The sequence below is a fragment of the Ambystoma mexicanum genome, chromosome 11, assembly GCF_040938575.1.
Source record: "Ambystoma mexicanum isolate Mex_15411 chromosome 11, UKY_AmexF1_1, whole genome shotgun sequence".
NCBI lineage: Eukaryota > Metazoa > Chordata > Amphibia > Caudata > Ambystomatidae > Ambystoma > Ambystoma mexicanum.
The window spans coordinates 990,907,629-990,935,376 of record NC_090934.1 but is presented as its reverse complement, the minus strand read 5'-3'; the positions used below and the strand labels follow the sequence as shown (position 1 = coordinate 990,935,376).

Genomic DNA, 27,748 nt, shown 5'->3' with positions numbered 1-27,748 from the left:
TTTTTTTAAAAAAAACTCATTGAATTTTTTATTATTTATTTTTGGGGGGTTATCCCCCCGAACCCCTCATCCTCTTTCATTTTTTTATATCCCCTTAAACCCACACCCAATTTATATAATTTTTTTAACCCCCCCCCAAAAATTCGATGATTTTTTTCGAAAAAGAACCTGCGGTAAAAAACCCTACGAAAAAACATCCGGCGATGAAATGACGTCGTACCCATTGTGATCATACCATCCCAGCCACATCATTAAACACTTGATGGGCCCCAGTGCTCAACACACTCCTCGGCCTCGTTTACTTCTCCCTCACTGAACCATTGTTCCCAAAGACCTTCAGGAATGGTCTAACATGACCCCTTTTGGAAAAACGACCCTAAACCCAGACAACCTGGCTAATGAACGGCCCATTACAAACCTTCCGTTTATCAGCAAAATCTCTGAAAAAAGTAGTCACGCAACTACTCGCCAGAATTAAACAACTACACCTCCTGCATGACTATCAGTCGGTCTTCGGCCACAGTTTCAGCAACGAGAAAGCCGCAGTCCAGGTGGTGGATATCCTCCAAATCATGTATAGGGGCGACTCATGTCTCCTCAACCTCCTTGACCTCTCTGCATTCAACACAGTTGAGCACCACATCCTCCCCTCCTTCCTCATCAACAGGCTGGGATTTACTGGCACTGTCCTGAAATGGTACACCTCCTACCTATTGGAGAGACACCGGGCTACCCATAGGGAACAAGTTGCGTTCCAACTGACTCCCATTCTCCTGTGGAGTCCCCCAATTTTCCATCCTCTCACTGATCCCCATTAACGTTTACACTGTCTCTGGGCACCTTCCTCAAATATCCCAATATAGCCATCCACCAATACGTGGATGATACTCAGTTAGAGAAAGAAAGTACCAGAGACCTGGTGCTTAAGAGTTGCTTACCCCTCACTACCCTCATTCAGAGCGGGGTTGGATATATTGTTAGTCACACATACATAGGGTTATATAACAACAAAAGAAATTATTGTCAATAGCACAAAAAACCAAGGGTAGAGGAGAGAGAGGCATACAAGCGAATAATTTTAATTCACAATCTAAAACATTAAAAAACTGCAGATAAGCCCATCAATCACATACAAGTCAAGTGAAAGGACACAAATAGAAAAAATATAAAATGAGTGTCAAACAATTATATAAGGCAAGGCTCCAGATGACAAAAAAGCCTTAAGGAAAACAAACACAGGCGAGGTGAAATAATCCACCTTCACTTCCTGATACAAAAAATGTAGCAAAATGGCGAGAAATTTGGCATTTGCTGAGATTCAGAATGTCGACATGTTTCGGCCAATGTTCATATTGGACAGTTTCTCAAGTGTCCATATAGAATGCAGTTGTAGTGGCCATCATCAGGACAAGACATTTCTTCAAACACAGCCTTATAAATGATTCGATATTGGCATCACACAGATCCTTCCAAAGGAAATGTCAAAACGCGTGCCTTCGTTGACACGGAACACAAGTCCCTGGCGATTTATAGCGAACGGCAGGCGCGATTGTATCAGCGTTGCAGAATCACGTACATCTATTGCCAAGTGATTCCAAAGTAGTTTGACAATTGGTCAGTCAAAGTTCTTAACATACTGCAGGCAGCACCAAGGAGAACCTCTCATCACCGCCGCTGTGTACCAAAATATACTCAGTTATACATGGGAATAAAGTCCTGTAGGACCTCAGTTACCTTCGCGAATGCCTAGCCTGGATGTCGACTCCAACTTTACTCCCCCAAGACCAAATTCATCCTCATCAGTCTCCCCTAAATAACAACTCGTCCAACTATGGCTTAAGGATATACGCCTCAAAGGATTTGATCCGCAACTCTCGGATTTTGCTAAATCCTTAGGCTTCACTGTCGACAGCAGCCTGACCTTCCAGAAATTCATAGCCAGGAAGGCCTGAGCGGCCTGGTTCCAAATCTCCACTTGGTATTGCAGTAGCGGTGTCCTGTACTCAGCTTTGTAAACTGAATCAGATTTTTGGACTGCAGTACTTTCAGCTATTTCAGTTTTTAGTTAATAGACACAGTACTGCAGCTCCCCAGGAACACTGCTACTGGAACCCAAGCATTGCTATGCCAAAGTACTTCAAACCTAACATTCCATCTCCGCTCCCACTGCTATTACACTACTGGGACCTGACCTATAGTGCTGCCTTTGCACCTTATACCCCAGTATCAGCACCTCCCACTGTTGCAGTACGAGTAGTATACACCGATTGTGTATCCAGGGTTATTAGGCTTTGTGTGTATTTTTCTCTCTATGAATGATATTTATTTTTTGGCGACAACAGTGTCGGCCAGCCCCAGGGCTCGCACATTTTATGTGTCTGCATCAGGAGCTCTCTGTGCATTGTGACTGCACATGGGTATGCAACGTCTGCACACTCTTTGTTCAGAGACTGTACACATTGTCTGAACTATGCTGTTTGTGCAATACCGCTGCACCAATGTGGTGTCTACACAGTAAGTAGCATGGCCTGACTATGCGATACGTCTGCACCATGTGGTGTCTATGCAGTGTGTGTCAGGAGACTGTCTGTGCATTATATCTGGTAGGCTGTGCCTGATATCTGCAACAAAGCTGCCATTGCACAAGGACCTTGCACATTGTCTCCCAGGGGGCTATGCACACTCCTGTTGGGAGCTCAAGCCAACTCTTGCTTTCTTTCCTTTCTTTGCTTGCTACCTGCAGTGATGGAACGTTCCCGTCGGATGAAGGCTGCAGCCTGGAAGTTACAGACTCCATCTTTGTGGGTGAAAGCAGCAACGTGGGTTCCAAGGGCGGACAGAACAGCTACTGGGGCAGAGGGGCGCGGGGTGAGCAGCGCACCCTGCCCAGAAACAAGTACGTTATCGATTGATTCAGTTTTGAAACTGATTGTGCTGGGATTGTTCTGTCACAGCAGCTCCTAGGAAGGCTTGACTTGGGCGACCCGAGATAGGCTCGGACTGGCCCATAGGGCAACAGGGCAATGACCGAATTGCATGACCAACAAGCTAGTGTGTGCCAGCTCTTTTTCCAAGTTGGGCCAATTTTGGGTTCAAGTTGGCCACTATCATTAGTTACTTCACTAGGCAGCTAGTAGGTTTGAAAAGTGTTCACTGAACAGTTATCTTAAAATGCAGAATTTTCAACAAATTTGACCAAAAATCTGTCCCTTCGATCCTACTCAAATTGTCTGTCAGAAAACGAAATGAATTGCTATTTGTAGCTTTTTCACAATGCTCCAGTCCGACACTGCCTGCAGAGAATGGGCGCCGTAGTTCTGGGGATTTCTGCCTGCAGAGAATGGGCCCCGTAGTTCTGGGGATTTCTGCCTGCAGAGAATGGGCGCCATAGTTCTGGGGATTTCTGCCTGCAGAGAATGGGCGCAGTAGCTCTGGGGATTTCTGCCTGCAGAGAATGGGTGCTGTAGTTCTGAGGATTTCTGCCTGCAGAGAATGGGCGCTGTAGCTCTGGGGATTTCTGCCTGCAGAGAATGGGCGCTGTAGTTATGGGGATTTCTGTCTGCAGAGAATGGGCGCCGTAGTTCTGAGGATTTCTGCCTGCAGAGAATGGGTGCTGTAGCTCTGGGGATTTCTGCCTGCAGAGAATGGGCGCTGTAGTTCTGAGGATTTCTGCCTGCAGAGAATGGGTGCTGTAGCTCTGGGGATTTCTGCCTGCAGAGAATGGGCGCTGTAGTTCTGGGGATTTCTCCCTGCAGAGAATGGGCGCTGTAGTTCTGAGGATTTCTGCCTGCAGAGAATGGGCGCTCTAGTTCTGGGTTTCTGCCTGCAGAGAATGGGCTCTGTAGTTCTGGGGATTTCTGCCTGCAGAGAATGGGCGCCGTAGCTCTGGGGATTTCTGCCTGCAGAGAATGGGCGCTGTAGTTTTGGGGATTTCTGCCTGCAGAGAATGGGCACTGTAGCTCTGGGGATTTGGCTCCTGTGGCAAAACCTTGAAGGACTTTTTTGTGTGATTTTCAGTAATGTAATATTGTGCTTAATATCGTAGTCTTCTGCCTTATTTGAGACTTTTATGTCCCTTACCCCAAACATTTTGTGCCCAATTTGTATTGTTCCTATTTTGCACTTTGAGGTCTCTCTCGCCCTTTTGTCTAATTTTCCTAGCATTGTACTCATGCCTTTTATTGCCCCTTTCTACCCCTTATTTTTGTCCTCCCTTCTCTGCCTATCTTTTCCTTTACCGGTTTCATTTTTCATGTTCCTGCTTTTTCTATTTGGCTTCACATTTTTTCAACATCTCAGACTATTTTGACTTTCTTTGCATTTTCAGTACACTTTGACTCACAGTTTTTTGGTGTATTTTTTCACGTTCGCTATCGTGCCATTTTTTTTTTTAGACCAAAAAATATTTTGGGACATTCTTTATAGGCAAAATGACTTTGTGTCCTTTAAAAGGAGAGGACATGAGACCACCTGAAATCTGAAAAGCTTGAACAAGACTGCCGGAACCCCCCACCCCCCACTCATTTGCAGATGTTGCAGTTGTGTAGAGTCCAGGGGTGGCACAAACAACACAAAGGGGGCAGCCAAGAAAAAGGGGACACATAATTGGGGCCTGCGTGTCTATTTAAAACACGTTTGTAATATGTTAATCACACATTTAACTTTTGAATGAATGCTGAAAGTTAACCAGGAGCCAAGCAAACTTGTGATGGAGGATATGCATGTTCAAAATGGTCATGAGCTGGCCTTGCCGGGATTCGAACCTGCGACCTGCAGATCAAACACTGATCACAGCAACTAGCGTTTAACCGTCTTAGTCATTTTACGGGCTGTCTTAGTCATTTTACGGGCTCAGTTATGTTGATGGACCAGCAGTTCTCACATTTACAGTTTCTTGTTTTCAGGTTGACCCAAAACACTCTTGTTTGGGGGTGAGAGGAGGCACGAATAGAGGAATCTTAGGGTCAGACAGTGGTAAGCTTGGATCCCTGAGGATTGTGACCCTCACAGTTGCAGTTCTTTGTGTCTTGGGCCTCTGGCAAGAGACTGACTTACTGAGATAGGAATTTTGAGTCCGAGCTCGGTTTTGGGTGAGCAGGGACCTGTGGATTTGTGCAAGCAGTTCAGCGTATCCCCACAGTGCAAGGGTAATCATCCAGGGGTCCACATGGTTCTTAATGTCGAGCAGTGACCATGATTTCATTCTTATGGAACATGATGGTGATGCTGGGATGCATCAGGGCACAGGCCGTTGTCTAGGTCTGCAGGTGGTTGTCCTTGTGGATGGCATTGGCAACCACTGTACCCAGGGCTCCCGCAGTGGAGTCCTCTCTGTTGGATCAGAGATCATGTCAAGATTAGGTTTCCCAGCAACACCGTTTCAGCAATTGCAAATATGGGCCACCATATCCTGGAAGTCCAACTGAAGCTCACCATGTCCTTGAGAATGCTGCGGGAAGTCTCTGGCTCAGCCAGAAATAGGGGCCTCAGTTGTCATGTGGTCTTCTGGTACCAGCTGCTAGGCAGTCTCAGAATCCAATGTTTGAGACATTGGTTCCCGGCTTTAGATGCTGACGAGTAAGTGAGCACCACACTGGTGTCCTCACCGTGACAGTCATATGGAAAGGCCCTTCAAAGCTTTGATGTCAGTATCATACTGCGCAACTTCTTCTGCAGAACTTCACCTCACCAGCTGCTCCTTCCTAGGTCCTCTCTAAAAGGCAGAGGCAACGTTTCCAGTATGTGTCAGGAATTGGGGCTAGGACAGCGGTCCTCATGCCCCAATCAGATTGGTACATACTTTAACACAAGGGCCAGTCATCAGTCAAACATAACAATTTTTTTCATACCGTGTTTCTTGGCTTCAGTAGTCACGTGGATCCCCCCAAGAAAGCCTGGCATTGATAAGCACTCCATGTAGAAAATCGGACAGTGGGCGACATTCCTGCCAGATCAATAACCATAGATGGTCGCCCCCATGCTGGTATGCAGCCCTTTTGTAGGAAGCTGTGTGACGTATCAACTTCCGGGGCACCAGTGGTCCAGGGATGAATATCGGTTTCTAAAATATCAATCAGCCCCACACCTCTAGTACACCAGAATGGATCCAAACAGATAAAAGGGACTGCTTAGTCAAGGTTGTATAAAAATATCTACTTTATTATTACAACAGACAGTTCTAGCACACTACAAAATACAGCTCACCTTTTAAAGGAACACAGTGGACAGGCAGTTTCACAAAGGAAAGGGATGCACTCTATATACTGACAGGAGGTTAGTCGGTTCAGCATCAAGGGAGCAAGGGGTCGTAAATGTCACTAGGGGCCTTCAGGGAAGGACCAGGGGTACAAAACCATAATGCACCTGGTGCTTGAAATGACCTTGATGCATGACAGCGTCAAGTTGATTCCAGGACACTTTGCAGCTCCTGCGACAGAGTTCAAGAAGGGAGACAGCTGTGGCAGGCAGTTTGGCAAGTTAGGCTGGACGGGTGGCTGCAGCCTGGCATACACAGCGGCTCTGGGTCAAGAATGTTTGTCTCTGCGCTGGTTGGCAGATCTGGAACGCTGGTCGATGGCGTCTCAGATGGCTTTAGTGACTGCACCGTGACAACAGTCAGTGGTGCAGCCGGTCGCGGTTCGAGGGCTCGACTGCCTCAAAAATGTCCTTAAAAGATGGAGGCTGCTTGATGCTTGTTGTGACACTCCTCCTAGCTTCTTCGCTGGGCATGTGTCGTACATTCAGGTGGACGGCCCAAAGCTGAGGAGAGTGTTAGCAGGCAACGGCCTTGTCCTTTGTTCAGAGACTCCCTGGCACTTCCCACCTAGGTTCTGGAGCTGCTGGATGGGTCCTTTGAGTTCAGTATCTCTCTATGTTCCCTGCGAGATGTTTAGTGGAGGGATCTTGCTTCCTTCTTGGAAATCCAGGTATTTCTTTCACTGGCGGAAGCTGTAAGGCAGACTACCTTCAGCTACGGTTCAAATGAGTCGTTCTTGTTACTCCTTTCAAAGTCTTTGCATGATATGGCAAAAGAGGGGTTCAACCCTCTTTTAAAGCCCCAGTGATTGGTGCAGGCTAAGCCTACCTTAATGAACCAATCCTGGTTCCCCACCAACAATCTTCTGTAATGCGTGAGGTCACAACCAGAGTGCTTTGCAACAGGAAAGGTAAGGGGTGACAACATGTACTTCTAAGTTCCACCCATCTTCCTGTCTGTTGTGGATCAAAGTGTCTCTCTGGTTAATTGAGCTCTCCGTGGCTCTTGATCAAAGTGCAGATTTACCTTGAAGTTTGTGGCGAGAACAGACTTTCTGTCTCCATCAAATCACAAACTTCTTCCCTCTGAAAGAGGGTCGCCTTGCAGGGGTTGCCTACTGTAAACAATTGTCCCAGACATGACATTCACTGCCCTTCATACAGAGAGGTGGGAGCTACCTTCAAGCCGACACATTGCACATCAAAGAGGTGTTGGGGTTTCCTGCCTTTTGGTAGTTCTGTAACCAGGCCTCTCCATAGGCCTGCTTCAATTCCCTGTCATCCGTATGCGCCGTCACCACACAGAACTACAATGTGCTGGGCGGATCCATGGAGCCGTTGATATTTAATTTGGCTGGCCATGGCAGGAGGAATATGTTGCCTTCCTCCATCCTGAGACGCTTTCATGTACTCCTGCTAAATGTGATAGGGAGGACTGCACCTGTAGGCTGTACACTTGACTATGTGTTTGTTGTGCAGCGAGAACAGAAAAATGTGGGCAGATTTGCACCACACATTTTCCAAGGTTGATCTCCCATTGTTCCATTTCTTACAAAATTTCCAAAAAGCCCACGCAAGCACACACTCCCTATGCGGATGGTCGAATTCCTCACAAGCAGTGTCTGAAGCTCTAAAGGGATGGTCATTAGGTATCAGCCATGTGTACAGCCACAGCTGTACCCTCCTAACATCTACTTTTACGGCCCAAAAAGGTAGCCTAACAGCTGTTCAGTTGAAGTTACTCACCTAGAGTAAATGGATAAAATGAGGTAACCCCTTCCTGCAGAAGTTTAGGACTTCTGGGGTTGCACATCTTGAATGGCTACTGTGGGGATCACAGCACGAATAGTAGAAAATCAGGCACCAGTGTGATTGAGCAGGGGAAAGTCTGCAACTACGTCCCGGAATAAGATTCTGGTTTCACAAGGTAGTAAGCTTGATCGTCCAAGTAAGGGGATCACAGAGGTTGCACTGATGCAGAGAGTCTGCTCTCGGGATACAGATGTGCAAGGTCCAGCTCAGCAGCTGCATAAAGGCCTGTTTGGGCTTCCAGCTGTAGCCAATAAATTTGCAGTAACACACTGGATGTGAGGGCACTGGATCAAGTAGATCCCCCCTACCCCCTCACTCACTGATACCTGCCATCCTGCCTCGTACTGATGCAAATGCATGGACCCGCACTTACACTAGCAGAGAAGCGCTGCCTTTGGGCCTCACAAAGAGTCTGTGCTAAATCCTCCAAGGGGAATTACATGTACCCACCCCTGGTAACACTGGCATTTGCACCTTATCATGACGTTTGGTTAGTCCCCATTCTGGAGTCCCACAGGGCTTCTTTGATAATGGAGGAAATACTTATGGAGGTAATTCCACGGAGGGCGGATCTTCCTTCAAGTTTGAACCTTATACCGTGGTGTTGTCGAGGTAAATTACTCAGTGTTCATTTAGTTTGACAAAATCACTTCATGTGGAAATAAAAAAATGTTTTTTTGGGTTCAAGGTAAAGTAGGGGATGGGGTGTTGGAGGAGTAAAAAAAAAGAAATAGAAAAAATGTGAAGTGATTTTTGTCGAAGTACATTACTGCTTCGATAGAACCACACTGAACTGTTTGGCATGGCCTCTTATGGCCTCCCAACTTACAATCATTAGGACTCAAATATCTGGGGGTCATTCTGTAACCTCCCACTTTTCCCGTTACCTGGAAACTCGTGGTGAGGCCCTTTGACTTTATTACTCAAGTTGTTCTTCCATGGACTAGAAGATCCAGAGAGTTGTCTAGGGAGAGGAGCCTCCCATCACATTATGCTTTCCTGAAGCTCAATTTGCCACTCAAGGGCATTACACGGTGCCACAAAAGCAAGGGTTCCTTTGCATGAAATGTATAGCGTGGTCAGAAAGTCTGGGTGGGACCAAGCCTGATTTGCATACAGTCTTTGCCCTTCTGTAATGGCTTGGCAGGCGAAGAACGATGGTCTGGAGGGTTGCCCAGAGCAATGCCAGAGGTTAAGATTCATTCTAAACTTTCCAGCCATCACCTCTTTGTTTTTGCGTGGTCAGACAGTCACCTTGGTATGTGCATTATCTTCTATTAGTATGTTGCCAGGCAACGTTTCTTACTAAAAAAAGACATCCTGCGGAAGTTCAGCTGCACCTGCCACCGAGCTGAGCTAAGAAGCATCTTAACTTTCAGAGGCAGCCAAGGTGAGGACTCCTCCAGTGTCCGGGATGTATAGAATCCGATCGTGCCCGCAGTGATAAAGCAGCGGAGGTTGGCTGGGACCACATGCCAATGTGTCGCTCTTTTTTTAATGAGCATGTCCCTGTCTCACCTCTCTGCGGGTTGAGTGGGGGCATCTGGGTGTTGGTTATGCTCCTGTTATCTAGACTGCTGCTTGTGTTTTGGTCATATTCAGACAGGTGTGTTGCCGATCTGCGTCTTTATTTTATTTCTGCGAATGCTTGTAGCGCATCCGTTTCTATGTGTATTTATTTTGCGTTTTCTTGTTCTAATTTGTGTTTCTGCTCAGCATATGCAATGATGTGGCTGGCGTGTGTGTCTATGGTTGTGTGTGCACCTGCTAATTCTACTGCAAATGTAGATATTTCTCCCCAGCCCAGCCGGGGTTGTGACACTAGCCTCAGGATGGTGGCCAATGGTTAGGCAAGGTTTGGGATATACTTGCCATGGAATGGATCACGTATAAAATACAAGGCGATAGGGACAAATTCTGCCAAGAGAGAGGGTTAATACTGGACTATATGAAGGGGGAATCTATGTTACAATAGTGCCCCCAGAATTTGAAAAAAATGGATATAATGTAATGCTGGATGAACATGCGAAAGAAGAGTGCAAAAAATGGAAAATGGACAATGAAGCAAATGGGGCGGGGTGGAGGGAGGGTCTGGGGGTGGAGGGATTTGGGGGGGGTTTCAAAGTTGGGAGAAAAATGTACTTACACCGGACGTCCCATTCTGAGGTTCATAGTCAAGCACTGCCTTCTCTCCCTCAGGACGTTCCCCATCCGCGGGTTCCAGATCTACGATGGGCCGCTTCGCCTGCTGAAGTGCACCTTCAAGAAGTTCACCCCTTCTGCAGACAGGCCCTCCAGTGCCATCGGCTTCTTCATGAAGAACTCGTGGCAAGTTAGCCCCCAAAACAACGTCTCCCAGGTCAGGATGGAGCGAAACGTAAGTTTGGAGACAATACCTAGGATTACCTATCACAGCATCTCAACATGCTCACTACTGGGGTAATGCACTGATCTGCTGTGTGTTGGTTGATCATCTTGCAAGATTTGTTCATGCCCCTGCAATGCATGCTGCTTTTACTGCAGTGTGTCTACTGAGTCCCTGCAGTGGGATTTTGTTTTTTCGCTGCAGTGTTTTGCTGCTGTTTCTCTTTATGGCATTGGTGGACCTCACGTTGGTGTGTGTTTGCTTGTCACTCTCCAGTATGTATCTTGAAATCTCTGCAGCGTTTGGCGATGCCTCTACAGGGTTTCTTGAGGAATCTGGCCTTTGTTTGTTGATGTTATTCTTTAGTGTGGATGCTGCTGTCTCTGCCACATGTTTGATTGATGTTTGATGTTTAAGTGTGTTTGTTGCTCATTCTCGCCCCATTGTGTTTGCTTGCCACTCTCCACTATGTATCTTGAAACCTCTGCAGCGTTTGTTGATGCCTCTACAGGGTTTCTTGAATGTTACTCTTTAGTGTGGATGCTGCTGTCTCTGCCACATGTTTGATTGATGTTTGATGTTTAAGTGCGTTTGTTGCTCATTCTCGCCCCATTGTGTTTGCTTGTCACTCTCCACTATGTATCTTGATACCTCTGCAGTGTTTGGCGATGCCTCTACAGGGTTTCTTGAGGAATCTGGCCTTTGTTTGTTGATGTTATTCTTTAGTGTGGATGCTGAAGTCTGTGCCACTTGTTTGATGGATGTTTGAGTGTGTTTGTTGGTCACTCTCGCCCCATTGTGTTTGCTTGCCACTCTCCACTATGTATCTTGATACCTCTGCAATGTTTGGCGATGCCTCTACAGGGTTCTTGAGGAATCTGGCCTTTGTTTGTTGATGTTATTCTTTAGTGTGGATGCTGAAGTCTGTGCCACTTGTTTGATGGATGTTTGAGTGTGTTTGTTGGTCACTCTCGCCCCATTGTGTTTGCTTGCCACTCTCCACTATGTATCTTGATACCTCTGCAGTGTTTGGCGATGCCTCTACAGGGTTTCTTGAGGAATCTGGCCTTTGTTTGTTGATGTTATTCTTTAGTGCGGATGCTGAAGTCTGTGCCACTTGTTTGATGGATGTTTGAGTGTGTTTGAGTGTGTTTGTTGGTCACTCTCGCCCCATTGTGTTTGCTGATATCTCTGCAAGGATTCCTGATCTATCTTGCCATTATTTGCTTGTGTATTTATTTTGCGTGTTTGATGATGTTGCTCTAAGGTATGTTTCTAAAAATCGCTGCAGTGTGTGTGTGTTCATGCTTGTCAGCAGATGCACAAGCCTATGCAGGAGGCACTAGAGGGGCAGCTGGCATAGTAGGCCGCCCTCTGGCCACCCCCTCCGTGGACTCGTCTCCCTGCACAGAGGGAGCGGAAGTGCATGCCCCCCTACAGTCTGGCCGGAAATGGCTTGGCCTGGGGGTAGTCTGTGCTGAGAGGGCCAGGTCTCTCTTCCAGCCCAGGCAGAAGTGACTGAACTATCAGTCGGATACCGGGCCGGGCCATTCTCGCAAGAGCGGAAATGGAAGTGAGAAAGGCTCGTTGGTTTGGAAATTGGACTATGTAAAACAGAATTGGCAGAGCCAACCGGGAAAGGATGATGTTTTTGGGCCAGGTATACTTATGGCCTGAGCAGGGCTGGGACCGCCCAAGAAGATGACCCTAAGAAAGCGACCATGTGTTTTCCAATAAAATGTAATATGTTTTTCAAAAGTTCAGAAAAGGTCTCCGTCTCATCTCATTACATGAGATACAATGTATTACTGGGTTAGGGGGCCATAGATGGGGTTATGCCCGCTGCGCGGAGTTGAGTTTACATTATTGTTTTCCAATTTTGTTTACACTGAGCCCCCCTTGAGTGAAAATGGTGTTAGCTGAGCTCTTCATGAGCCGAAACTGCTTACATTTCATATGATAAGCAGTCCCCTTCCTCCACCCTGGGCCACCTCCCTGGCGTTCCTATGGACTGCTCTACGGCATGTTTCTGGCGTCTCTGTAGCGTTTGCGGATGTCTATGCGCGCTGTCTGCTCATGTCTTGGGAGGATAGCTCAGCAGCAATATGCTCTCCTTGGAAGCAAGACGACACAGAGAAGCACATCCCCCTGTCCGCGCTTAGAAACCTCTGGGTATTAAGCACGTTATAAATAACCTATCACATCATATCATGTCTCTGTGCAGGCAGTTTGATGTCCCTCTGCAGTGTTTGTTGAAGTATTTCTGCGGTGCGGTTACTGATGCATTTGTGCACTGTTTGTTGAGGTCTGTCTGCTGTGCATTGGATGACGCCCCTTTTTGGTGATGTCTCTGCTCTGTCTTTGTAGGTGTCCCTGCCTAGTTTGCGACATTCCCGCTCATGTATGCTCTACGCGCAGAGCAAGGCAGTGGTTTGTTAATGTCTGTTTACCCTTTTCATTGATCAATCTGCAGAGTGGGTGTTGCTGTTCCTCTATGATGTGCAAGCGGCCTGTTCTATGAGCAGGTGTTGTTGTAGTACAATGTTAGGACACGATTTTCGACGGTGTGTAATATTATAAGGAGCAAGCACAGCGTTTGATGTTTTTGCAGTGTTTTCCTGATATCGTTGCTGGTTGCATTGGTGCTCTTGAGGTCTGTTTTTCCAGTGTGTAATATTATAAGGAGCATACACAGTGTTTGATGATGGTTTAGCAGTGTTTTCCTGATATCGTTGCTGGTTGCATTGGTGCTCTTGAGGTCTGTTTTTCCAGTGTGTAATATTATAAGGAGCATACACAGTGTTTGCTGATGGTTTAGCAGTGTTTTCCTGATATTGTTGCTGGTTGCGGTGGTTCTCTTGAGGTCTGTTTTTCCAGTGTGTAATATTATAAGGAGTATACACAGTGTTTGATGATGGTTTAGCAGTGTTTTCCTGATATTGTTGCTGGTTGCATTGGTGCTCTTGAGGTCTGTTTTTCCAGTGTGTAATATTATAAGGAGTATACACAGTGTTTGATGATGGTTTAGCAGTGTTTTCCTGATATCGTTGCTGGTTGCAGTGGTGCTCCTGAGCTCATTTTTTCCCACAGTGTTTAATGTAATATTATAAGGAGCATGCCCAGCGTTTGTCGATGTTTTTACAGTGTTTTCTCGATATCGCTCTCAAATACTAACAGCATGTGTCTTTTTTCACAGGTGGGGCTGAAAGTGTTTTTTGGGAAGCCCGGACAGTGGTTTGGAGACAATGACAATGATGGCGACAAACTGTCCATCTTCCATGACCTGGATGGATCAGTGTCTGGATATGCCGACACCTTCATTGGTCGAGCGGACAACTTTTTGCTCCAGCATCCGGGCTGCCTCACTGTTCCCAGATGGAATGCTGTGATCTGCACTGGAAAGTATGCCCAGGTGAGCACCATGTAGATCCAGTAACAGCTGCTTCTTTGTGGCAGAGGGACTTGTGCAGTCTGAAATAATAGCACAGGTGTGGGCCACACAGATTGTGAAATGATTGCTGTGTTGACTAAAGCAACTTGCTGCTTAACGGCTTCCCAACCTCTCACCTGGCGTGTCAAGGATGATGTCCGCCACAGCATGGCAGATCTGGTTATCAACAAACGTACACAATGCAGTGCTTCATGATTCCACCAGCTTGCTTCTCAAACCATTACCCACATACTCCTCCCACTTGCTTAGAAAGCCCTCTACTGCTTCTCAACTCACTACCCACAATCTCCTCCCACTTGCTTAGAAAGCCATCGACTGCTTCTCAACTCATTACCCACAATCTCCTCCCACTTGCTAAGAAAGCCCTCTACTGTTTCTCAACCCATTACCCACAAACTCCTTCCACTTGCTTAGAAAGCCCTCTACTGTTTCTCAACCATTTACCCACAAATTCCTCCCACTTGCTAAGAAAGCCCTCTACTGCTTCTCAACCCATTACCCACACACTCCTCCCACTTGCCAAGAAAGCCCTCTACTGTTCATGAGTTGTGTACTTGGTCTCTTTAATTTGTGTTCACATTCCACTGTGTGCCGTGTGCTACACTTTTGCAGCTGTCCCATCTCATCATCTGGATTTGTGTAACTTCTCTTCATTCATCCTGACCTTTCACTTGCCATGTCTTACTACCCTCTGTCCTCCAGTACCTAATCCACCATCTCCAGATTTCTTCAAAACAACAATTCAGTCGATATTGCTACCCTTCCTCGGCATGCCGACCACTTCACTGCACAGCTCTGTCTTTCCCAACCACCTGCGCAGGCCACAGAAGTCTGGTCCTTTGTTGAATTGTTACTTTAGTTTGTATACCCTAAATTAGCCAGGGGTTCCCAGCCAACCATTGAGCTCAGATCGCAGGTTTTACTCATGGTAAATCCTACTGCGTTCCAAGTCTCCTGAGTAACGGGAGGCTGCCATTTACCCAGCCGTGCAGCAGTAAGTAATCCCCAGACCCCTTCACCCCAGTCACAATTTCCGTCTGCCCTGCCCACTCCCCCCAGATCCCAAACCCTGCCCTGCTTACCTGAAGCTGCCTGGTCCCTTGCCGGTGCCTGGAGCACTCGGTGTGCCATGGCAACCGCCACCCTGGAAAAGGGAAAGGGGCTGTATAGTTCCCTTCTCCCTTGACCATGGCAGCCATCTTGGTTTGTAGATTGGTTTTTTGTTGAGAAACTGCAACTATGCCATTTCTTAACTTTAAAAATAAAACAACACCTATTAGCACCCTGTTAAGCATGCCAGGATGCTAATAGCATGAAACACCTGCAGGCAGAGGGCATTACCAGGTCAGTTACTGTCCTGGGACTCTTCCATTTAGACCATTGCTTTGCTCGGGCCTGTAACTTGGTCCCTGAGGTATTACCTGGTTTTATTGCTTAAGTACAGACACCCTCACTGACTCTCCCTAATGGAAAAACCTTTTCACTGCCTTTAGCTGTGCCTCCTGCCATTTAAAGATGTACCCCTGACTCCATCCTTGAGTATCGGAGCATCCTGGATAGCCCTCAAGGACACTGCCTTACATACAGACTTTGCTTCCTTCATTCACTCACTCCCCCAAATGGCCATGAAAGGAGGCGGGATTGAGATAAGGATCAACACAGCCAATCCCTCTGCTGACCTCCAGCCATTTCACTTTCTCCCACTCTTCTTTGAACATATTTCCATCCAACTCCATACACCGACTCCTCACTATCCTCCCGATCTGCAGGCCACCTGGATCTCCAGGTCCCCTAACTCTCTCTATCCTGGCCTTCACCTTATTCACAACTCCATTCCCATGAATGCCTCTATTGCTTCAATCCCGCACAAATATCTTCCTCCCACCAACTCAGGCTCGACTACCTTTTTTCTGATCACTCTCTGGCCTCCTTCCCCAATCTACCTACTTGCACACAAAGCAACTTTCCTGACCTTGTCTTTCTCTCAACCTCCCCTACCTTAACTAGCCTCACGACTGACCTGTTATCCTCCGACCGATCCCTTCTGCACCTAATCATCTCTATTACCCCACTTTCCTCCTTTCACCCCTTCTGCTCTATTCCAAAACGCAAGATCGATCCTAACCGTCTGGGTCTCTGCCTGGCTGATGTCATATTCTCCTTCCTTGCCCATTCTCATCCGAAGGTTACGTCCACTGAGCAGGCCTTTAATGATTTTAATCAGGCTCTGATCTCACCATTTGAGGACAACTAGCCAACCTGCACTGTTACTCCCTTCAGACTCTAGACCACAATGCGTTTCCACCTCCACCTCCACCGCTGGCTCGAATGTTGCTCCTCTCCACTCCTTGCTGCCTACTGGGATGCCATCTTCGTATTCACTAAGGCTCTTGATGCTTCCAATCCATGCTTCCCTACCCTGATCCTTTCCCTTCAACCTCTATTTTTCATTTAAGATCTCTATGATGGGCGACATCACTACTACCCTCCTTACTATCGCCACTCCTCCCTTTTTTCTCCCCATCCCCTCTCACACCTTCTCTATACTGCCTGTGCTTCTTCTCCCCAACCACACCCATATAACTGGATCCATTCTTCCGCCTGCCAATCTGTCATCTGCTGCAGTTAACCCCTTTGCTCCACATACCATAAAGGCTATTACAGTCATTACCTGCTCCCGTCTCTGACCCTTTCACACCTCTCCTTTGCGCTGGAGTCCCTCCCTCTTACTTCAAGTTAGCCACTGTTCACTTATTCTCAACTCGCCCTCTCATGACCCTAAAAATCCAGGAAACTATCAGCCAGACTACCTCACTACTCCAGAATCTTGTAATTAACAGTATTAACAGTTACCTGGAAACTGTCTGACTCTGTGACCACCTTGAGTGTGGCTTCCTTCGATGGCACTCAACAGAAACATCCCTCACCCATGTCTCCGACCTCTTCACCACCACCCATCACCTCAATCTCTTCTCTATCCTCATGCTCCTTGAGCTCTCTGCAGACTTCAACATTATGGATCACCCCTTTCTCCTCCTAGCCCTCTCTAACCTCAGTACTCGGGACACTGCACTCACCCCCGGATTGCCTCTTAGCTCTGTTATGGAACCGTCTCGTTTTTTTGGAACACTGAAAACACTGCTGCTAACTCACTTTTTGTGGGAGTCTCCCAGGGCGCTCTCCACTGCCCCTTCTCTTTACCCTCTACAACACATCTTTTCTTTTGGAGTTTTTCTTATCACCTTTTTGTGGCCTCCAATCCTTTTTCTTCTTTCCAGACTTCGTCTGCCATCTCCCTGGATATGGTGGACTGTATCTTGGGCATTCGCCACTGGATGGCACTTCACAGTCATATGCTTAGTTCCTCTAAGACCATAGTTCTTGATCTCCCTTGCCATAGCACCCCGCTACTTCTACCGTTACCAATTTTCTCCCCACGACCCCTAAGCCCTCCCCAAAGACTCACAATCTTGTGGTACTCTTTGACATTGATCTGGAGCTGCAAAAACTGATCGCCTCTATCAGTTATCACTGCTAGGATCTACCTGCAGAATATCAGCAAGATCGGAAAACTTCTCACTACACACATGCTCACCTCTCCACTCCGATAGGTAGTCAAAACAACTGCTGCTCAAGCCTTTTCTTGGGCCTCCCTCTCTTTTGCTCCTTTGGCATAATCATAAACTTTGCATCTCTCACTCTTTACAACCAGCCCCCCTCTTCACCCACCTTTCTGCCGGCTTCCTGATGGCTGGCTCTCCATGCACAGCCCGGCCCTCCTCGACTTCCTCCTGCTGATCTCCAAATCCATTCATTCATTTTCTCTGCATCGGGCTGATACTATTACCCCAAGCCGCCCACCTAACATTCTTCATTCCATCTCCCTAACCCACCCTGTACATCCTTTCAATTCCTGCCCTTCGCGCCCCTCCTGCCATGCCACTGTAGTGCCTTAGCCCCCGAAATCAAAACACACAACTTTAATGCATTCGAGGTGGCCCTCAAGATGTGCCCTGTCTGTTTGTATTGTCCCCTGGTTCATGTTCCTTTAACATCACCTGGTCCATTTTCCATTGTATACATTTGTTCAAGGGTGGAATGGCCTATAGGGAACTCTGGTGATGTTATGGTAGACCTCTCACCCTGGGCCTCTTTTGTGTGGTATTTCTAAATTTCCCCACAGGAAAAGCGTTGGGCTTGCTGAAAATGTGTAATATGGGGCAGCTTTGGTTCCCAGTCCACCCCTGCCTTGGTTTGCCCTAACTAATGTTTGGGTATTAGCATACTTGATAGCGGCCCAAATTGACATTCCAGAATGTACTGAATTTTTGTTGTTCGAATACTTTATGAATTTCGGTCAATTTAAATTTAAATATAGATGTGGGGTGGGGAAAGGTAATAGGTTAAGGTGGAGGGATGTGGGGGTTTGGGGGTCTTCCCTCGCATTTAAATAAAAACAAACAAAAAGAATTCGGTCAATTGTGAAATGGTCAGTCTTTTCGATCAAATAGATCTAAACCTACAAAACTAAGCAAAAGTAGAGCGTTCTATGAATATTGAGCACAGAGCAAAGGGAGATCCCTGCCATGGACTAGCAATCACTTAAGGTAGATCAACAAGCACTAAAAGGCCCAACTGATTGCCTTTCGTAAGGTTTTCTGCATTCCAATGCACACACAGACTTGTGTGTACAGTAGGCGATACGTGAAGGAGGTGGCAGGCAGGGAGAGGGAGAGAGGGAAGGATGATGCAGGAAGGATGGATGGGAACGTGAGGATGAGAGAGAGGTGACGACGTGTGAGGCGAGGAGGATGGATGGATGGATAGATGCATGATCGGCTGCGTGGATGGAGAAAGGAATGAGAGTGAGAGACTGGAGTGAGGAATTAGGAAATTCGAAGATGGACTTATCAGGGTGTAAGGAAAGACGCAAATTGGGCGTTGATGGGCAGACAAATGCATGTGTTTTTGGGAAGTTGAATGAATGACCATTGGGGGTAGAATACATGGATAGAGTCTGCGGCTGATGGGAGAGTAAATGAGAATCCGAGGCGCAATAAATACAAACCCCAGAATAAGGCTCTGAGTAATGGCCAAAGGGCCAGCCCAACCGGTTGGTCTGGGACAGTTTTGTTGGGCAACGTGGGCCAGTTAAATGAGTTGGCGCATGTGCAGCTTGTATTTTTTATTAGTACCCACCACACGCTTTCCACAGGAAATACTACATGTGGATTGGCTCTTTTACGAGCCATACCACATGGCATTCCCGTGGACGCACATACGTGCCTGCTTTTGTTCCCGGCGGGGGGCTTGGCAGCCCCTTAGCCAATGAGGAGGCTTGAAACAGGGCAATCCCCACTCCGAGCCTCCCCAAGGCTGGAGGCTGCCTTCGTCCCCTGCCGCGGACTCAGGTAAGTTTTATTTTTTTCCTCCACCCCTCTTCCCCTGCAAACTATCCCCTCCCTGCCCTCCCAACCCCACTTACCTTCTTTTTTCTTTTTCTGTGGAGCAAACACGCTGGGAACATTTCTGTTCCCAGCGCGTCCACTCCCGATGGCCGCCATTGAAAGGGAAAACAGACTACGTTTTCCCTTTCCTGGTGGCCATTTTATTTGACTTGTTTTTTATTTTGTATTTATGTTTCGGAACTGAAAAAAAATGCCATTAGTACCCCGGTCTAGCAGGCCAGGATAATAATGGCTATAAGACCCTTGGCGGCAGGCCAGTACCGCCCACGGTAATGCCCCCGGGGCCTGGTTAAGGCCCGAGCGCCCGCGGGCATTACCTGGCGCGGTATTGGCCCGCCGCCTCGGGTCTTATTGCCACATTACTATTACTGGGTGTGTAAAAGCAAGAGGAAATATCGAGGCTAAGTACTACAAAAGGAAATATACCAAACACTGGCTTTTAAAGATTCACAGATCTTTAATTTCTACTGCGCAGTTTACAAAGAACAAAACAGATGGCTATCTGGCTCTCAGTACATCACAGCGAATACCATCCCTTCAGTGTGAGAAGTGAGATGTACTGGACATCTGGACAGTCAGGTTTTTATACAATTCAGTAATAATGTCCAGTCCTCCTGCAAGTTAATAATCCATGGTCTAGAGTTTGTGGCGAGTTCACTTATGGCTTATACAACAAAATTCACACAGATTATATTCGGTTTACATATAAACAGGCTACAATGGCAACTGTGTATCCCAGATTTAGCAGTAAGCCTTAACACATGTCCCTCACAATGCAGTTCAGCCAGTGTCCACGTTCGATATTTGCTTTACATTGTTTCGATGTATGTCAGTGGATCAGGCTTATTGGCGCAGACAATCCTTAGACCACAAGTCAGGCATGGGACAAGTATGTCAGTGGTCCGGTTGATGGTCCTCTCCAGTACTCTCGCTAGTCTTCTGATATCCTCAGAGAGTTTAATATTTGCCCCCAAAATGGTACGAAGGATTTAGCTACGTCACCCAGAACTTGTGATGAAGTATCGCCATTCTCGTCCCGCCTTGGACGAACCTTAGAGATTTCTATGGTGCTTGCTATGAATACCCCGGGTAACAAAATTCCCAAATAACAGGTTCCCTGCCAATCCCTAGGTAACCATGGGAAAGCTTCATTACCGCAAAGTAGACAGGTTCGCCTACATACAAAGGTCTGTCCTCACTGGTCAGGTTCGCAACATTGGTGCAGCCCTTGAAATCACCCATTGACTGAGTACCATTCCTCTGTATGCAGAAAGAAACTGAATCAGGGCTGTTGTTAACAGTGTAGGGAGGTAGCGTGGCATCCCTATTGCCTATAGGAGCCATCTTGAAAGAGATCAGAGATTGAAAGGGACGAGACAGTCTATCAGAAGGCCTAATAGAAGCAACATTAAGCTTGCTCCTATTCGCAAAGAGTGAGCATCCCAGGGGCATTGGAACACGTTTCTCAAAATCATTCAAATTAGTTCCATCAAAGTTCCCCGAGATGCTATCGTTCCATCGGCAAAAGAATAGTGCCCTTAAAGATGCATAACATGCAGTAGTTAGAGGTAAAGGATGAATATACCAGCACGGTAAATGCGAGCAGACCCAACAATAAGACTTTTTAAAAATGGCATGTGTGTCAGGGTCCGGCTTGACTGAATTCCACAGGAGCTGATGCTGGCCCCACAGACCCTCACCAGGAGTTCACCTCTCAACCCTAAAGTAAAAGCTGAGCTGAGAACCCCACAAAAGGGAAAGGGGAATTTGGATAAAATAACAACGGAGACACTGCAGCCCTGCAACCTTCTGGTAGGCTCTGGTATCTGTAGTAAACAAATACACTTGGTTACTTATACATTAGTGTAAACCTTTTTCTCTAAATTATTTTTAAAACAAACTCTAACTTCTTTACCTCTTATACCTCTGTTTAAGACTTAGAGGTTAATTATCTGTTTGGAATATCTTGTAAACTGTTGTAATGTTTTAGTGCATATTGTCACTAGCCATTCCAGTCTCTTTAATATCCTAAAGAAAAATGACTCTTGGAAACACCTTACAACCTTAGATATTCTTCTTTGACTTTTAAGTTCATTTAACTCCAGTAAGTTTGAATTTTCAAATACTCATGAGAAATGCAGTCTTTCTTGAAGTATTGAATTCTCTTTTGTGTGAAAATTGCATTAAGAAGAAACTCATAAACTTTCTTGAATGCTACTGCTTCTTCTGCGTGTGAATCTTTTCTTTGTTTACACATATGAACATATAGCTACTTTCTTGAAATAACGTATTCACTCTCTGCAACCGTGCGATTAACATGCAAAATCACTAGACGTGCACCTTAAAAATATACGCACACATGAAACACGCGCACCTTAACAAATACACGCACACATTAACAAATTCACGTGTACGTGAAACACGCGCTCGCACTGAAAAACTATGCACGCTAGTTCAAATGGACCCGCGCTCGATCGCCAACCGAACTTGTGCTATTACTTGCGACGTCTCTCACGTGGAAATAGTTCACACGGCAAAAACAACTCGCGCTCAATAAAAATGGACTTGCGCTCTATCGCAATCCAACACGCGCTCTCATACGTAACGTCACTCAAATGAAAAATGTACACGCGCTAAAAATTACCCACGCTCAGTTAATATGGACTCGCGCTCTTTCGCAATCCAACACACGCTCTCATACGCACGCGCTCCCAATGACATTGCTGAAGACACGAAGACTTGCGCGCACGTTAAACAGTCTTGAAACACTTTTCACACTATTAACAACTTTAAAACGTGCGCGCACAGTCTTTTCAATTATTTTCCATATTTTATATAAACTGTAAACATTTTCTCTTCTTATAGTAAACTTTAAACTTCTAAACTCTTTAAGTTTCTGATATAAAATGGAAGTTCACTGTGAGAATCTTTAAGCTTTTAAAAGGAACGATCCCACCTGATGTCTTCTTGATCACTCTGGCTCAGCAACGATTTTCTCACTTCTTTAGTAAATCTTCTGAACTCTGAAAGGCCTCACTTAAGGAGCTTAACTAATGTACAACCAGCCACTGAATTACTTTGGATGAAAGGCAGTTTAGAATCTTGCTCACCTCCCAAGAATCCAACCCATTATCCTATCCACCAATCAGACAAACCAAACATACTATTGTTCCTTAAACCAATCAGATTAAGTTTCTTTCTCTCCATCTTGACTTGGGCAACCACAATGTTAATTCTATGTACATACTCTTCCTGATTACTACTCCAGCCAGCCCTGACAATGGGCCTCATTAGGACCCAGGCGGATTTCGCGGTGCTAAATGCACCGCGAAGCACGGCGGAAAGCCGTCGATAGCGCCATGGGGGTTGGCGGATTTACCGCCCCATTCCGACCTCGGCGGAGCGGTAAATCCCCAATCCCCATTCTGCCCTTCCCCATTCCCATTCTTGCCCCATAGGGATAATGGGAGTGGGGAAGGAGTTAATTACGCCACCGTAAAATACGGTGGCGTAATTAACAACGAGGTCCCGTAGCGCCATGGTTTTCTCCGCCTGGTAAAACCAGGCGGAGAAAACCTCCATGGCGCTAAGGGAACTCGTAGTACGGCGGACGGGTCCGCCGCGATTAGCGCTGGCGGAAACCCACTCCGCCTGGGTCCTAATGAGGCCCAATGTGTTGCATTCATGATGAGTAAAAAAGTGTTGTTGTGGTAACTCTGTCTGTGCTGAGAGTCTCTAGGAGATAGAGTGTGCAGATGCATGAAGGGTGTAGAAACAGTAGGTACATTTTCAGTGGGTAACATAATTTCAAGCGGATGTACTTCTTCCAGATACCAAAATCCTAAGGCAATTACTATTGTGAAGCCAGTTAACACAATCACAAGACAACAATACGTTTTCGGGGAGCACGCATTCGATTGTTCATTATTACGGTCGGTCACACAGTCACTTATTTGTTCTGTACGAGTGGGAGCGATTGCAGGCATTGTTTCTTCAAACGAATACTCCAGAGTTTGTTTGCTGGCGATCTCCTGATCGTGCGTTTTCTTAGTCCTTCCCTAACCCTAGCCAACAGAATTCCTTACGTGCAAAAGAACAGGGCCAAAAAGGCAAGCCCTCTGGTGATTTATTCCTGGTGGCACAGCCGAACCATGCAGTAAGTCTAGCTACAAGGTCGCAGATTGTACCTTGTGACTCCTGGTACTTCCGTGATCTGCGAACAATGTATCATTGCTTCCTGATGGAAGTGGTGAATTTATGACAGACTCTGACAATGGTGCAAAAGGATATGTGGGAGAGTGTAGAGATAAAGCGGCTGTTTCCCCAGGCCGCACGGGCTCGGGGAGAGTCTCTGACGCAATCTCGGTGCTGCTCGATGCTACGTGATCGTTGGGTGCAGCGCAGGTAAGGACTTCTGTGTCTTCTGTATCGTGTAGCAAAGGGAAGGGAATCCTCTTGACATGCGACGCATGAATCCAATGCTTTCGTCCCAACACTCCTACCACTGTCTGTGTGACCAAGAGAACCAGATGCGGGCCCCTCCAAAGCGGTGCAAGGCAGCATACTCTTTCAAATGATTTGACTAGCACCCAGCTTCCAGGCCGTATGCTGTGACCTGGGCCCTCGTATTTCACAGGGAGGGCTTCTCGCACCTGTTGATAAATCAAATACAGATTTTTAGTTAACTGGCCACAGTAGTCGGAAAGAAGTACATGTTCAATGTCACGCAAAGATCTCAGCTTAGGTTAGCTGGCCTACCCAAAACCACCTCAAATGGGTAGAGGCCAGTCTTAGTCTGTGGGGTCGTTCTCATTGATAATAACACGATCGGTAAGGCGTCATGGCCATTTCAGGTTGGTACCGGCACACGTCTTAGCGAGCTTGTTCTTGATGATGCCGTTATGTCTCTCTACCAAACCAGCACTTTGAGCACGTCTAGCCAAATGGAACCGTTTATCGATCTGTAATCCCGCACATATCGGCAGAATTACAGCAACGATAAAATGTGGACCATTGTCCGACCAGATGACTCTTGGCAAACCAAACCTAGGAAAATATTCCTTAAGCATGGTCTTCGCCGTTGTCATTGCTGTGGCATCTTTAACAGGGAAGGCTTCAACCCATTTACTAAAGGCGCAGATTACAACTAGTACATACTTGTAGTTATTACAACACTCCATTTCAATGAAATCAAAGTGGATAACCTCAAAGAGGACAGAAGGTGGACCAAAACTACCCCTTGAAGTCAATGTGCCCTTTCCCATATTATGCTGTAGACAAATCATGCAACTCTGAACAAAACGTTCAGCTACTTTGGAGATTTTATCGTTCACCGAGACATTTTGCAACATTTTGGAAACCTTCCGTACACAGATATGGGTGGGGCCATGAGCCATAGCGACCATCATTGTAATGCACGCGTCTGGCAACAACCATTTCCCTTCTAACTTGTCCACTCAACACCCATCATCATCCAATCTTGCCAAACCCTCAGCCCATTTCTTAGATTCTTCTAATGTGGCATCAGCTTGAATACTTTTTACAGATTCGATACCCTCATCCAAAGTACAAACAATTGTGGCTTCCCTTGAAGTATACATTTCTGAATAGAGATCAGTGGCAGTCTGTTTGACTATCTGGTCAGCGAAAGCGTTCCCCTTTCCCACATTTTATATGATCTTCTGATGTGCTGCACATTTCATTATTGCTAACTGAGTGGGGAGTGCAAGTGCTGAGAGTAATCGTACTATCAAGGAGCCATATTGGATCTTAGTTCCATGTGAGGTCAAGAAACCTTTGTCAGGGCTGACTAGTTTCATAACAGGAAGAGTAACAAGATTAACATTGTGCCTTTAGAGCTGGCTGGGTTAGTTGTGCTTTTAGAACTGGCTGGTTTAGTAACAGGAAGGGTTTGTTCATAGAATTAACATTGTGCTTGCCCAAGTCAAGATGGAGTGAAAGAAACTCACTCTGATTGGTTAAAGAAACAATGATATGTTTGGTTGCCTGATTGGTGGAGAGGACAATGGGTTTGATTCTTGGGAGATGAGCAAGATTCTAAACTGCCTTTCATCCAGAGAAATTCAGTGGCTGGTTGTGTATTAGTTAAGCTCCTTAAGTAAGGCCTTTCCAGAGCTCAGAAAATCTACCAAAGTAAGAATATGGTTTGCTGATCCAATTTGAACAAGAAGTCATCAGGTGGGATCGTTCTTTTAAAGATTTTGAGATTGTCACAGTGAACTTTCATTTTCTTTTATTAAGAAAACTTAAAGAGTAAACAAGTTTCAAGTTCATTTGAGAAAAGAGACATTACAGTTAAAGTTATTATAAGGAAAACAAGCTTGAAGATTGTACGTAGGATTTTAAAGTTGATTAACTGTGTGAAATGTTCTTCAAGACTGTTTAATGTGTGCGCGAGCTCGCAAGTTGCCGTTGCGTGTTCTTTTTTAAAGCGCGTGTACATTTTTCACGTGAAAGTCGTTTCCTGAGAAAGCGCGTGTGGTTTGCGTTAGAGCGCGTGCCAAAAAGAATTGCGCGTGTGATTTTTAGCGCGTGTACATTTTTCACGCGAAAGTCGTTTCCTGAGAAAGCGCGTGTGGTTTGCGATAGAGCGCGTGCCAAAAATAATTGCGCGTGTGAATTTTAGCGCGTGTACATTTTTTCACGTGAAAGTCGTTTCAAGAGAAAGCGCGTGTCGGGCTGCGATAGAGCGCGAGTCCATTTTTATCAGCGCGTGTTATTTTTATCGCGTTTACGTATTTTTTCACGCACGCGGGTTTTTTAAGATAATCGCGTGTGTATTTTACACGCGAGGACAATTCTTCACGTCTTCTGATTTCACGTGTTTATCGCACACGCTAGTAAAGGAAGAAACTATACGTTCTTTGTGTAAATGTGTAAATAAGCAAAACAATTCACACGCAGAAAGAAAGCAGTATTCCAGGAAGTGAAAGAATATAATTTAAAGTAATTTATGCAAATAGAACTCAATGCTTTCAGAGAAAGACTGTAATTTATGTAAGCATTGAAAACTACATAAGATCAGAAGAACTTTGAAGTAAGAAGAATATCTAATTCTGAAAAGATGTTGCAAAGGCCATCACTTTAGGATTCTAAAGAGACTAGGTTGGCTTGAACTATTTGCACAATACAAGATATATTTACAAGATATTCCACAAAGGTTACTAACCTCTAAGTCTTTTACTGAGGTTTAAGAGGTAAAGAGTTTAGAATTTATTTAGCATAATTTAGAAAAGAAGTTTTCTTATTATATTAGTAACCAGGTGTATTTGTTTATCACAGATACCAGAGCCTACCAGACGGTTGAAGGGCAGCTGTGTCTCCGTTGTTATTTTCTCCAAATTCCCCTTTCCCTTTCTTGGGGTTTTCAGCTCAGCTTATGTTTAAGGGTTGAGAGGTGAACTCCTGGTGAGGGTCTGTGGGGCCAGCATCAGCTCCTGTGGAATTCAGTCAAGCCGGACCCTGACAGGATGAAAGGCCCACGATAATATTTTCCACCTGAGCTGATATGGATCCCACAGAGGCACTAGCTAGTTCCATAAGGGACATGTTTTCAGAGTTAAGGGAGGAAATGAGGGCTGTGCGAAAAGAAAATCAGGAATTACAAGTCAAGTTTGAAGAGTTAAACTCCAAGGTTACCCGTAAGGGTGAAGAAATTTCTTTGGAGTCAAGAGATTCAGAGGATACTAGTAGAGAATTACCAGTGTTAATTAGAGAGGATTTGGGTGAAGGAACGAGTTCTCAAGAAAGACGCAGGGGAAGTTTGAATATACCTGTAGGTCCAGTCCCCTTAGCACCTCCAGAACGTTTTGGGGGAGAGGCCAAGAAATGCCAGATTTTCCTTACACAGTGTGAACTTCATTTCCTTTGTCGACCTGAAGCTTTTAACACAGATGCTTCTAAAATAGCTTTTATGCTGTCTTACCTCACTGGTGAGGCAGCAACTTGGTCAGTATTATTGGTGGGTCAAGAGAATCCAATACTAAAGAACTTGTTAGCTTTCAAGTTAGAATTTAAAAAGATGTTTGACAGACGCCAATTATCTCAAGAAGTAGATGGAGAACTACTAGAGTTAAAACAGGGAACCAAAGATTTAGTGTCTTACATCACACAGTTCAGATCTTTAGTATTAGAGAGCAATTGGCCAGAAGAGAAGCAATCCTCTTTATTTTATAGAGGCTTGAAGGAGGAATTGAAAGATGCATTATCTACAATTGTTAATAGACCCACTTCATGTGAGGATATAATTAATCTGGTCATACAAATTGACTATAGATTAGGGGAACGCAAGGCTGAGCGTAGAAGAGGAGGAGTTGAGCAACCCAGAGTTTTCCCTAGAGTTGATAGAGGAAGATTAGAAATTGTAAATAAAGAATT

At 45.8% G+C, this 27,748-nt stretch overlaps 2 protein-coding genes across 3 annotated transcripts in view; both read left to right on the top strand.

Annotated features, from left to right (window-relative positions):
* The window catches only part of CEMIP (cell migration inducing hyaluronidase 1), an 867,705-nt gene that overhangs the window by 134,910 nt on the left and 705,047 nt on the right, over nucleotides 1-27,748 (top strand). The gene's annotated exons all lie outside the window — the stretch shown is intronic.
* LOC138504001 (inactive cell surface hyaluronidase CEMIP2-like) overlaps nucleotides 1-27,748 on the top strand; it is a 721,493-nt gene that overhangs the window by 452,882 nt on the left and 240,863 nt on the right. For both annotated transcript variants that reach the window (XM_069624166.1, XM_069624167.1), the window contains exons 16-18: nucleotides 2,744-2,896; nucleotides 10,267-10,444; nucleotides 13,629-13,844. In XM_069624166.1, the coding sequence (XP_069480267.1) occupies nucleotides 2,744-2,896; nucleotides 10,267-10,444; nucleotides 13,629-13,844 (547 nt within the window). The remainder of the gene's footprint in view (nucleotides 1-2,743; nucleotides 2,897-10,266; nucleotides 10,445-13,628; nucleotides 13,845-27,748) is intronic.